This window comes from Oncorhynchus gorbuscha, linkage group LG06 (assembly GCF_021184085.1).
Source record: "Oncorhynchus gorbuscha isolate QuinsamMale2020 ecotype Even-year linkage group LG06, OgorEven_v1.0, whole genome shotgun sequence".
In the NCBI taxonomy this organism is placed as follows: Eukaryota; Metazoa; Chordata; class Actinopteri; order Salmoniformes; family Salmonidae; genus Oncorhynchus; species Oncorhynchus gorbuscha.
The window spans coordinates 47,143,024-47,156,640 of record NC_060178.1 but is presented as its reverse complement, the minus strand read 5'-3'; the positions used below and the strand labels follow the sequence as shown (position 1 = coordinate 47,156,640).

The window sequence follows — 13,617 nt, the reverse complement described above, 5'->3', positions numbered from 1 at the left end:
AACCCTAGCTTCGTGTCCACATCCCCGTTCAACCCTAACCCTAGCTTTGTGTCCACATCCCCGTTCAACCCTAACCCTAGCTTCGTGTCCACATCCCGGTTCAACCCTAACCCTAGATTCGTGTCCACATCCCCGTTCAACCCCAACCCTAGCTTCATGTCCAACATCCCTAGTTCATGTCCAACCCTAACCCTAGCTTCATGTCCACATCCCCAACCCTAACCCTAGCTTCATGTCCACATCCCCGTTCAACCCTAACCCTAGCTTCGTGTCCACATCCCCGTTCAACCCTAACCCTAGCTTCGTGTCCACATCCCCGTTCAACCCTAACCCTAGCTTCGTGTCCACATCCCGGTCCAACCCTAACCCTGACCCTTAGCCCTGGTTATGGGCAACATTATTTTGATGTTATTGATAGTTAAATAATAGGATACATTCCTCCCCTCTCTCCAGGGAATGGACTATCTGGGATCTCGGAATTACATCCACCGGGACCTGGCAGCCCGGAATGTTCTGGTGGAGAACGAGAGCACGGTGAAGATTGGAGACTTCGGCCTGACCAAGAGCATCAAGGGCAACGCGGGATATTACACAGTCAAAGATGACCTGGAAAGCCCTGTGTACTGGTGAGAGGACTGGACTACTGCGGACTACTGTCGTTTTATCCCACCTGGTGCAACCCCCCTCCCGGAGAGTTGATTGACGCATCTGTGCGCCAATCAAAGTATCATAATCAAAACAATCCCCATCAAAATCTGTCCGTTTTAAGCCAGAGAGATGTTTCCGCATCTGCGGTGAAAGTTGGCAGAGCTAGAAGCGGTGTTTGTCAGACTGTGAGACAGAGCTAGAGTGGTGTTTGTCAGACTGGGAGACAGAGCTAGAGCGGTGTTTGTCAGACTGTGAGACAGAGCTAGAGTGGTGTTTGTCAGACTGGGAGACAGAGCTAGAGTGGTGTTTGTCAGACTGGGAGACAGAGCTAGAGTGGTGTTTGTCAGACTGGGAGACAGAGCTAGAAGCGGTGTTTGTCAGACTGTGAGACAGAGCTAGAAGCTGTTTGTCAGACTGTGAGACAGAGCTAACATTGTTTGTCAGACTGTGAGACAGAGCTAAATGTTTGTCAGACTGTGAGACAGAGCTATGTTTGTCAGACTGTGAGACAGAGCTAATGTTTGTCAGACTGTGAGACAGAGCTAGAATGTTTGTCAGACTGTGAGACAGAGCTAGAAGCGGTGTTTGTCAGACTGTGAGACAGAGCTAGAAGCGGTGTTTGTCAGACTGTGAGACAGAGCTAGAAGCGGTGTTTGTCAGACTGAGACAGAGCTAGAGCATGTTTGTCAGACTGTGAGACAGAGCTAGAGTGGTGTTTGTCAGACTGTGAGACAGAGCTGAGCTGTTTGTCAGACTGAGACAGAGCTAGAGCGGTGTTTGTCAGACTGTGAGACAGAGCTAGAAGCGGTGTTTGTCAGACTGTGAGACAGAGCTAGAGCGGTGTTTGTCAGACTGGGAGACAGAGCTAGAGTGGTGTTTGTCAGACTGGGAGACAGAGCTAGACCGGTGTTTGTCAGACTGTGAGACAGAGCTAGAAGAGGTGTTTGTCAGACTGTGAGACAGAGCTAGAAGCGGTGTTTGTCAGACTGTGAGACAGAGCTAGAAGCGGTGTTTGTCAGACTGTGAGACAGAGCTAGAGCGGTGTTTGTCAGACTGTGAGACAGAGCTAGAGCGGTGTTTGTCAGACTGTGAGACAGAGCTAGAGCGGTGTTTGTCAGACTGTGAGACAGAGCTAGAAGCGGTGTTTGTCAGACTGTGAGACAGAGCTAGAAGCGGTGTTTGTCAGACTGTGAGACAGAGCTAGAGCGGTGTTTGTCAGACTGTGAGACAGAGCTAGAAGCGGTGTTTGTCAGACTGTGAGACAGAGCTAGAGCGGTGTTTGTCAGACTGTGAGACAGAGCTAGAGTGGTGTTTGTCAGACTGTGAGACAGAGCTAGAGCGGTGTTTGTCAGACTGAGACAGAGCTAGAGCGGTGTTTGTCAGACTGTGAGACAGAGCTAGAAGCGGTGTTTGTCAGACTGTGAGACAGAGCTAGAGCGGTGTTTGTCAGACTGTGAGACAGAGCTAGAGCGGTGTTTGTCAGACTGTGAGACAGAGCTAGACCGGTGTTTGTCAGACTGTGAGACAGAGCTAGAAGAGGTGTTTGTCAGACTGTGAGACAGAGCTAGAAGCGGTGTTTGTCAGACTGTGAGACAGAGCTAGAGCGGTGTTTGTCAGACTGTGAGACAGAGCTAGAGTGGTGTTTGTCAGACTGTGAGACAGAGCTAGAGCGGTGTTTGTCAGACTGTGAGACAGAGCTAGAGCGGTGTTTGTCAGACTGTGAGACAGAGCTAGAAGCGGTGTTTGTCAGACTGTGAGACAGAGCTAGAGCGGTGTTTGTCAGACTGTGAGACAGAGCTAGAGCGGTGTTTGTCAGACTGTGAGACAGAGCTAGAAGCGGTGTTTGTCAGACTGTGAGACAGAGCTAGAGCGGTGTTTGTCAGACTGTGAGACAGAGCTTGTCAGACTGTGAGACAGAGCTAGAGCGGTGTTTGTCAGACTGTGAGACAGAGCTAGAGTGGTGTTTGTCAGACTGTGAGACAGAGCTAGAAGCGGTGTTTGTCAGACTGAGACAGAGCTAGAGCGGTGTTTGTCAGACTGTGAGACAGAGCTAGAGCGGTGTTTGTCAGACTGTGAGACAGAGCTAGAGCGGTGTTTGTCAGACTGAGACATTCCCGAAAGTCTTGTGTTCTCATGAAAATGTCTAACGGTTTGACCTCCAAAATATTATGGAAAGGGGAGACTCTCACAAACACCATAGTGTTCTCCATTTTGCTCTACGAACCCCACAAGGGTCACGGGACTCTAAAAAAGGGGTTAAATATCTGAAGAAAGAAATAACTATTCCCTCAGCTTTCTTATATGTCCTAGATACAGGACAAACACTTCAAAACTTTGCAGTTTATGAATGTGTTATTCAATGCGTTTCTCTGGGCTATAGTAGTAAAGACCAAATTCAATATTTATTCAAAAATCAAATAGCTAAATGATCCTCATTATGACCATCTTAAAACAATTCCATATGTCAGTTCTTAACCCCCACCCCACCCCCCAATGGCTTTTAAGCATTAAAGAGAGAGCATGTTGGATTCCTGAGAGTTTGTGTCTTTGTGTAGATAGTGATTTACAGTGCGATGTGTGTTGGTGTGTTCCCATGTACCAGGTATGCCCCTGAGTGTTTGGTCCACTGTAAGTTCTACCTGGCCTCTGATGTCTGGTCCTTCGGTGTCACCATGTACGAGCTGCTCACCTACTGTGAGAACGCCATCAGCCCCATGCCGGTCAGTACACACACACACACACACACACACACACACACACACACACACACACACACACACACACACACACACACACACACACACACACACACACACACACACACACACACACACACACACACACACACACACACACACACACACACACACACACACCTAGGCCTGGCAGCACAGCCTTCCATCCCACTGATCGAGGCAGGTGGTGCCAGTCTATTCCCAGGGTGGCTAATGACTCACCAAGGGGCTCTGCCCACTCCTGCTAGCCTGTGCCATCACACACACACATCCTTCCAACTCCCTGATTGCTCAGACAAGCTCTACCAATATGTCCTCCCTAATCAACACCCTGTAGCCATGATCATTACATATCCATTAAGGCATATTCCTACACTTTACCACATGGTTCAATTCACAGAAACTGGTTCAGGGTTGATAGCTAATCGATAGGTATTACCATCTTATATGCTTTAGTTGCCATCATTAAGAGACTGCTTTGAAACACCTTCTAGAATTGTAGATGGAAATGCAGTGGTTTGGGTTATCAAATCACATTGTATTTGTCACATACACATGGTTAGCAGATGTTAATGTTTAGACGATTTTCTTCTGACTGGCTTTGTATCAACAACAATGCATCAACAATAGAACTCTATAGGGCTCGGTAGGGGCCACGCCCCTCTTTTGGCAAACATTTCTGGGGAGAACCATTTAATTTAAAAGATTAGAAATTACTTTCAAAAAACAGTGATGTATGAAAGAAAAGTCAAGGGTACAAGACTGTGTAGATACTGTACCAGAGTTAGGGGAGAAACAAACTACTCATCCCATGCAGCATTGCGGTCTGTATATTCCAATCACAGAGCGGATATAAGCCATTGGAATCGTACTCAGGCCGTTTACGACTGAAACAAATTGGCAGAGTTTCTGTCTGTGTAAGTGGCCGTTTCTCTTGCGCGAGGATGCTTTTCCTGCTTAAGCTTGTGTTTCCTCCATCATATCTGGCGCAAGAGGGAACAGCTACTTATTGTCCCCTCCCACTTGCCCTACCTGCCAGAAGAAAATGAGCCAGCCAACACAGGTTGAAACATTCATAACCGATGGGCACGACATCAACATAGGAATTGTTTTTCAGTCTAATATCGCTTTCACTAATATTTAAATATCACTATGGGTTACGAGGATTGTAAAATCCACTTCCGGAATCTCGTCAGAGCCCTCGGTCAGTCCTGTCTACGCTGGCTAGATGGGAGGAGTCATTTTGTTTCATCGTGTTTCCATGGCAACTCATCTCTTCTCCCCTTCCCCCCTCTTTGTCCCACAGGTGTTTCTGAAGATTATTGGTCCTACTCGGGGCCAGATGACAGTGACGCGATTGGTCAAGGTGCTGGAGGAGGGGAAGAGGCTGCCCTGTCCTGATAGTTGTCCTGGAACGGTAAGATCTACCAGAGATTACATTTACATTACATTTAAGTCATTTAGCAGACGCTCTTATCCAGAGCGACTTACAAATTGGTGCATTCACCTTATGACATCCAGTGGAACAGCCACTTTACAATAGTGCATCTACATATTTTAAGGGGGGGGGGTGAGAAGGATTACTTTATCCTATCCTAGGTATTCCTTAAAGAGGTGGGGTTTCAGGTGTCTCCGGAAGGTGGTGATTGACTCCGCTGTCCTGGCGTCGTGAGGGAGTTTGTTCCACCATTGGGGGGCCAGAGCAGCGAACAGTTTTGACTGGGCTGAGCGGGAACTGTACTTCCTCAGTGGTAGGGAGGCGAGCAGGCCAGAGGTGGATGAACGCAGTGCCCTTATTTGGGTGTAGGGCCTGATCAGAGCCTGGAGGTACTGAGGTGCCGTTCCCCTCACAGCTCCGTAGGCAAGCACCATGGTCTTGTAGCGGATGCGAGCTTCAACTGGAAGCCAGTGGAGAGAGCGGAGGAGCGGGGTGACGTGAGAGAACTTGGGAAGGTTGAACACTAGACGGGCTGCGGCATTCTGGATGAGTTGTAGGGGTTTAATGGCACAGGCAGGGAGCTCAGCCAACAGCGAGTTGCAGTAATCCAGACGGGAGATGACAAGTGCCTGGATTAGGACCTGCGCCGCTTCCTGTGTGAGGCAGGGTCGTACTCTGCGGATGTTGTAGAGCATGAACCTACAGGAACGGGCCACCGCCTTGATGTTAGTTGAGAACGACAGGGTGTTGTCTAGGATCACGCCAAGAGATATTAGCGAAAGGAGGAAATAAGAATCCCATTGCATTTACATTACATTTAAGTCATTTAGTAGACACTCTTATCCAGAGCGACTTACAAATTGGTGCATTCACCTTATGACATCCAGTGGAACAACCACTTTACAATAGTGCATCTAAATATTTTAAGGGGGGAGGGGGTGAGAAGGATTACTTTATCCTATCCTAGGTATTCCTTAAAGAGGTGGGGTTTCAGGTGTCTCCGGAAGGTGGTGATTGACTCCGCTGTCCTGGCGTCATGAGGGAGTTTGTTCCACCATTGGGGAGCCAGAGCAGCGAACAGTTTTGACTGAGCTGAGCGGGAACTGTACTTCCTCAGTGGTAGGGAGGCGAGCAGGCCAGAGGTGGATGAACGCAGTGCCCTTATTTGGGTGTAGGGCCTGATCAGAGCCTGGAGGTACTGAGGTGCCGTTCCCCTCACAGCTCCGTAGGCAAGCACCATGGTCTTGTAGCGGATGCGAGCTTCAACTGGAAGCCAGTGGAGAGAGCGGAGAAGCGGGGTGACGTGAGAGAACTTGGGAAGGTTGAACACTAGTCGGGCTGCGGCGTTCTGGATGAGTTGTAGGGGTTTAATGGCACAGGCAGGGAGCCCAGCCAACAGCGAGTTGCAGTAATCCAGACGGGAGATGACAAGTGCCTGGATTAGGACCTGCGCCGCTTCCTGTGTGAGGCAGGGTCGTACTCTGCGGATGTTGTAGAGCATGAACCTACAGGAACGGGCCACCGCCTTGATGTTAGTTGAGAACGACAGTTTGTTGTCCAGGATCACGCCAAGGTTCTTAGCGCTCTGGGAGGAGGACACAATGGAGTTGTCAACCGTGATGGCGAGATCATGGAACGGGCAGTCCTTCCCCGGGAGGAAGAGCAGCTCCGTCTTGCCGAAGTTCAGCTTGAGGTGGTGATCCGTCATCCACACTGATATGTCTGCCAGACATGCAGAGATGCGATTCGCCACCTGGTCATCAGAAGGGGGAAAGGAGAAGATTAATTGTGTGTCGTCTGCATAGCAATGATAGGAGAGACCATGTGAGGTTATGACAGAGCCAAGTGACTTGGTGTATAGCGAGAATAGGAGAGGGCCTAGAACAGAGCCCTGGGGGACACCAGTGGTGAGAGCGCGTGGTGAGGAGACAGATTCTCGCCACGCCACCTGGTAGGAGCGACCTGTCAGGTAGGACGCAATCCAAGCGTGGGCCGCGCCGGAGATGCCCAACTCGGAGAGGGTGGAGAGGAGGATCTGATGGTTCACAGTATCGAAGGCAGCCGATAGGTCTAGAAGGATGAGAGCAGAGGAGAGAGAGTTAGCTTTAGCGGTGCGGAGCGCCTCCGTGATACAGAGAAGAGCAGTCTCAGTTGAATGACTAGTCTTGAAACCTGACTGATTTGGATCAAGAAGGTCATTCTGAGAGAGATAGCGGGAGAGCTGACCAAGGACGGCACGTTCAAGAGTTTTGGAGAGAAAAGAAAGAAGGGATACTGGTCTGTAGTTGTTGACATCGGAGGGATCGAGTGTAGGTTTTTTCAGAAGGGGTGCAACTCTCGCTCTCTTGAAGACGGAAGGGACGTAGCCAGCGGTCAGGGATAAGTTGATGAGCGAGGTGAGGTAAGGGAGAAGGTCTCCGGAAATGGTCTGGAGAAGAGAGGAGGGGATAGGGTCGAGCGGGCAGGTTGTTGGGCGGCCGGCCGTCACAAGACGCGAGATTTCATCTGGAGAGAGAGGGGAGAAAGAGGTCAGAGCACAGGGTAGGGCAGTGTGAGCAGAACCAGCGGTGTTGTTTGACTTAGCAAACGAGGATCGGATGTCGTCGATCTTCTTTTCAAAATGGTTGACGAAGTCATCTGCAGAGAGGGAGGAGGGGGGGAGGGGGAGGAGGATTCAGGAGGGAGGAGAATGTGGCAAAGAGCTTCCTAGGGTTAGAGGCAGATGCTTGGAATTTAGAGTGGTAGAAAGTGGCTTTAGCAGCAGAGACAGAGGAGGAAAATGTAGAGAGGAGGGAGTGAAAGGATGCCAGGTCCGCAGGGAGGCGAGTTTTCCTCCATTTCCGCTCGGCCTTCCGGAGCCCTGTTCTGTGAGCTCGCATTGACAACGAATGGAGGAACGAATAACGTCTCACCCAGCAGACTGTCGACCAATCACGTTCACATTGTCATGCTGCGTCACGCGGATGCTAAGCTAATCGTCACACAATCCCTTCTCAAAGTCAGGGTATGAGTCGAGAAAAGGGCCTATTTTCCCCCGAAGGTACATAATGTCACAATTCCAAAACTATACAATATTACATATAGCATGTTAATTATCTCACCTCTCTGAAAATATTTGTAACGAATCTCAAAGCAAAAGGGTCTGAATACTTATGTAAATATGGTATGTTTTTTCTGTTTAATATATTTGCAAAAATGCCTAAAAACCTGTTTTCACTTCGTCATTATGGGGTATTGTGATGTCATTATGGGGTATTGTGATGTCATTATGGGGTATTGTGATGTCATTATGGGGTATTGAATTGAATACTTTCCGAAGGCACTGTGGCTACCTACCGGCGTTTAGTCACCCCACCACTCACAATATGCACTCTTCTCAATATGTCACTCAATTTACCATCCTCAAGAGAATTTATTTCAGTAATTCATGGAGCTAGAAAAGTGCTCTTTGTCAATAAAAACTGTAGTTATTTTTTCTTTACATTGTTATCGTAAGACGAAGGGCTGAAGCGCTATAGATTGTACAATTGACATTTTAAGTTCATTACCTATTGAGATGACATGTGTCGCGTTTACTGTGAATGCAGTCTCCCCTAACGTTGGAACATTGCAGTCTCCCCTAACGTTGGAACATTGCAGTCTCCCCTAACGTTGGAACATTGCAGTCTCCCCTAACGTTGGAACATTGCAGTCTCCCCTAACGTTGGAACATTGCAGTCTCCCTAACGTTGGAACATTGCAGTCTCCCCTAACGTTGGAACATTGCAGTCTCCCATTGCAGTCTCCCTAACGTTGGAACATTGCAGTCTCCCTAACGTTGGAACATTGCAGTCTCCCCTAACGTTGGAACATTGCAGTCTCCCCTAACGTTGGAACATTGCAGTCTCCCCTAACGTTGGAACATTGCAGTCTCCCCTAACGTTGGAACATTGCAGTCTCCCCTAACGTTGGAACATTGCAGTCTCCCCTAACGTTGGAACATTGCAGTCTCCCCTAACGTTGGAACATTGCAGTCTCCCTAACGTTGGAACATTGCAGTCTCCCCTAACGTTGGAACGCAGTTGGAACATTGCAGTCTCCCTAACGTTGGAACATTGCAGTCTCCCCTAACGTTGGAACATTGCAGTCCCCTAACGTTGGAACATTGCAGTCTCCCTAACGTTGGAACATTGCAGTCTCCCATTGCAGTAACGTTGGAACATTGCAGTCTCCCCTAACGTTGGAACATTGCAGTCTCCCTAACGTTGGAACATTGCAGTCTCCCCTAACGTTGGAACATTGCAGTCTCCCCTAACGTTGGAACATTGCAGTCTCCCCTAACGTTGGAACATTGCAGTCTCCCCTAACGTTGGAACATTGCCTTTACATTTCAATCACGCTGTAACACTGAACTTCAGCGATACGGATTGAATAGAGCCCGAGAGCAATTCGGCAATACTAGAAATTGCATGACTAGAAATCTTTGTGTGTAATCTGACTGTGTGTGTGTGTATGTGTGGGTGTTGAAAGTGTACGAGCTGATGTTAGAGTAGATGTTACAGTAATAATGATTATTTTCTCTGTGTTTTTGCAGGTGTATGAGCTGATGAGGAAGTGCTGGGAGAACACCCCCGCGATGAGGATCACTTTCAAGAGTCTCATTGACGAGTTCACCCGCATGCTCAACAACAGCCTGTAAAACATGGCAGCCACTGACACGCCTTACCTATCACACAGACAATCTCAGGAGTAAAGAGTGAAAGGTCAAGGGTCACATTGACGAGTTCACCCGCATGCTCAACAGCAGCTTGTAAAACATGGCAGCCACTGACACGCCTTACCTATCACACAGACAATCTCAGGAGTAAAGAGTGAAAGGTCAAGGGTCACAGACCATGGTGACCTGGACTAAAAACCCACATGTATCGGAATCAGTGCTACAAGACACTTTATTTCACACTGTCGCTGACTTCCTCTATATTTTCACTTTTTGTTTTTTTGAAGACGCTCTACTATAGATCACATGATATATATGGATGAATGGATACATTGCGTATAGAATGAAACACTTCCCAACACGTAGCTTTGACCCCTCACTGTGGACACTGACCCTAGTCACGTTGACAGATGAATGAGCCCACTAGCCAACCACTGAGCTGTCCGTCGGCTGATATGCCACTTGGGAGCTACCGCAGTGTGACCTTTCACCTTTTTATTAGAGCGCATCAGCTCCGCCTTTTTCATATTGCTACATGCAGTATGTACTCTGTGTGTGGACTTGTATCATAATCATTAAACCCAGAGGGAGAGGGGTCCTTCGTTGGACCTGTGTAAAGATGGACCTTTTCTCTGTGAAGGATCATGGTATATGTGAGCTCCTTTGTGAGGGATTGCTGCGGCCACTGTGAAGATGACACTGTGAAAAAGCCAACCACATGTATTTAAGTGACCAGGATTCTGACATTCACACCCTGCCCCATCAGACCAGGGACTGCATGGATCCAAGCCACCTCTCTGGGAGTGGTGAAAGAGGAGTGGGATACAGTATACTGTAGCAGTGGGTTGGATTGCATTAGGGAGAATGGATGGGTGATGACAGTATCAGTCAAGCCCAGACAGCTGCACCTCCCCTTTTTAAGACTGAATCTGTTGCAGCTCCTCTTTAAACGCAGAACCCTGGATGGAATACTGTAGAACCACCTCGGAACTAGAACCAGCCGAATAACTTTCTCTCTGGCGTTTCTTTCATCATGCGATGTTCCACGTTCTGTTGTCAACGCTCGTGCACGTAACGCTTGTGGTGGGGTCAGCATGAAAGAAGAGCCTATAAACAATCTGATTTGAGACCAGTAAAACCACAGAAATAGAATTAGTGGAACATGTTATAGCTGTGAGGGGACACCTGAGGGCAGTATAGTGTTACATATTTTAATCCCAAACTTTTCTGTACTCGGCTCAGATTTCTAAACAGCTTAAGTATAGCCATAATGTGTATGTCAGATATTGCATGTCTTTTATTGAAATGATTATTTTTTTTAATTCTACAGAATGACAGATTGTGTGTGTGGGTGTGTGGATGGATGGACAGAAGGAAGGAGACAAAAGAGAAACATGCTGACTGCACCGGGAACGCGTGTGTGTGTGTGTGTGCCATTGTTTATTTTTGTCCAGCCGCAGGTTGGAATATCAAAACGAACTCTGAACCAACTATATTCATTTAGGGACAGGTCGAAACACATGACCATTTAGCTAGTTAGCTTGCTGGGATATAAAAATTAGGTTGTTATTTTACTGAAATGCACAAGGTCCTTTTTCCCCCTGGATCTTTGTAGAATTTTGACCCATTTTGAGTCACACAAAATCGTGTGTTCTCTACTCTGACAATTCATCCACAGATAAAATGGGACATTTTGTTTGTTTCTGGTAATCTCTCCTTCAGTCTGTCTTATTCTTCCTATTCATCTTCTTGGACTTTATATGGCGGTTGGCAACCAACTTTAAGGTGCATTACCACCACCAACTGGACTGGAGTGTGAACCTCAGTTCATCTTTCAATCACCCATGTGGGTATACAGTGCATACGGACAGTATTCAGACCCCTTGACATTTTCCACGTTTTGTTACGTTACAGTCTTATTCTAAAATGGATTAAATCATTTTTTCCATCAATCCACACACAATACCCCATAATGACAAAACAAAAAGAAGTTTAGAAATTTTAGCAAAGTTATTAAAAATAAAAAGCTGAAACCACATTTACATAACTATTCAGAACCTTTCCTCAGTACTTTGAGGAGAGATTACAGGCCTCGAGTCTTCTTGGGTATGACGCTACAAGCTTGGCACATCTCTATTTGGGGAGTTTCTCCCATTCTTCTCTGCAGATCCTCTCAAGCTCAAAGCGATGCTGCACAGCTATTTTCAAGTGTCTCCAGAGATGTTCGATGATGTTCAAGTCCGGGCTCTGGCTGGGCCACTGAAGGACATTCAGAGACTTGTCCTGAAGCCACTTCTGTGTCGTCTTGGCTGCGTGCTTACGGACGTTGTCCTGTTGGGATGTAAAACCTTCGCTCCAGTCTGAGGTCCTGACCGCTCCAGAGCAATGTTTCATCAAGGATTTCTCTGTACTTTGCTCCGTTCATCTTTGCCTCGATCCTGACTAGTCTCCCAGTCCCTGCTGCTAAAAAAACACCACCATGCTTCACCGTAGTGAAGGTGACAGGTTTCTTCCGGACGTGACACTTGGCATTCAGGCCAAAGAGTTCAATCTTGGTTTCATCAAACAAGAGAATCTTGTTTCTCATGGTCTTAAGAGTCTTTAGGTGGTTTTTGGGAAACTCCAAGCGGGCTATCATGTGCCTTTTACTGAGGAGTGGCTTCCATCTGGCCACTCTACCATAAAGGCCTGATTGGTGGAGATGGTTGTCCTTCTGGAATGTTTTCCCTACAGAGGAACTGGAGCTCCTTAAGAGTGACCATCAGGGTCTTGGTCAAAGGATGATCAATGGAAACAGGATGCACCTGAGCTCAATCTCAAGTCTCATGGCAAAGGGTCTGAATACTTATATTAATATAAGGTATGTTTTTTATGAAATTTGCAAACATTTCTAAAAACTTGTTTTCACTTTGTCATTATGGGGTATTGTGTGTAGATTGATGAGGGGAAAAAAATGTATTTGATCCATTTTAGAATGAGGCTGTAACGTAACAACATTTAGAAAAAAGTCAAGGGCTCTGAATACTTTCCGAATGCACCGTATGCTTCTAAAAACCAATGAGAAGATGGGAGAGGCGGGACTTTCAGCGTGTCATGCGTCAAATAGAACCAAGTTCTATTTTAGTTTCTGGCTACGCAGACACTTGTTGACTCGTGTGAGCAGTTTGGATGAAATGATTCTATTTATTTTGCAACGCTCGTGCACGTAACGCGAACTGTGTGGTCAGCATGACAGAAGAGCCTATAAAAAGGTCTGATTAAAGACCAGTTAACAGGTAAAACCACAGAAATAGAAATTAGCGGAACATATATATTTCATGAAATGAATGTGACCCATCCAACATGGCCTACACCAGAATCTACAGAATCTAATCTTACCAGAATCTTTACAGTATGCAGACACAAACATTAGCACTCGTTACAATGGGAAAAGGTGGAAAATGTGATAAGAACGTTAAGATTTGTTTGCAAAAGGTTAAACATATATATATATTGGGAAGAGGCATCCAATGTTTTCGGCAATATGTGTAAAGCAGATGCTTTACTTTGAAACAATCAACAGGTTATTGAAATAGGGGTGAGTTCTATTCATTATATTTCTATGGTTTTAAACTAGGGACAGACCATGTGTGCTCTCAGATAGGGAGCCAGTGAATGAGAGAGACATTTTTGATTTTTTTCAGTCCATGTTTATTCCGGAATGTAAAAGACAATTCTTTTTGCTCATAAAGGAGAGAAAACAAATATATTTTTCAGAGGAATAAGACAATAAATAAATGCACAATATAAATGAATAAAATCACCCCCCCCCCCAAAAAAAAAAAAAATATGTTTGGTGTGTCAAATTCCTAAAGTCTGTATTAATATTAACTAGAGTTTCTTCTAGATTAAAGCAGTAAATATGCATGCTAAATTTCAATTGCTTCTATAAATAAGTTATTCACAGTAAAGCAATATCAATGTAGTTGTGATATAAAATATTGCAAAATCTACAGTAGAGATTTTAGGTCAGAAAAAAATCCACATACTTTCAAAGAAAACCTTACAAAGCAAACAGCACATCTATGTCTACAGCTTTTGAAATGTTCTGTTCAGTCTTA

At 46.4% G+C, this 13,617-nt stretch overlaps 1 protein-coding gene across 2 annotated transcripts in view; it reads left to right on the top strand.

The window, feature by feature from the left end:
• Window positions 1-11,227, top strand: part of LOC124038028 (tyrosine-protein kinase JAK1-like) — a 69,003-nt gene extending 57,776 nt beyond the window's left edge. For both annotated transcript variants that reach the window (XM_046353395.1, XM_046353396.1), the window contains exons 21-24: window positions 454-626; window positions 3,251-3,368; window positions 4,690-4,800; window positions 9,395-11,227. In XM_046353395.1, the coding sequence (XP_046209351.1) occupies window positions 454-626; window positions 3,251-3,368; window positions 4,690-4,800; window positions 9,395-9,499 (507 nt within the window). In that variant the 3' untranslated portion in view covers window positions 9,500-11,227. The remainder of the gene's footprint in view (window positions 1-453; window positions 627-3,250; window positions 3,369-4,689; window positions 4,801-9,394) is intronic.
• The last annotated feature ends 2,390 nt before the right edge of the window (window positions 11,228-13,617 follow it).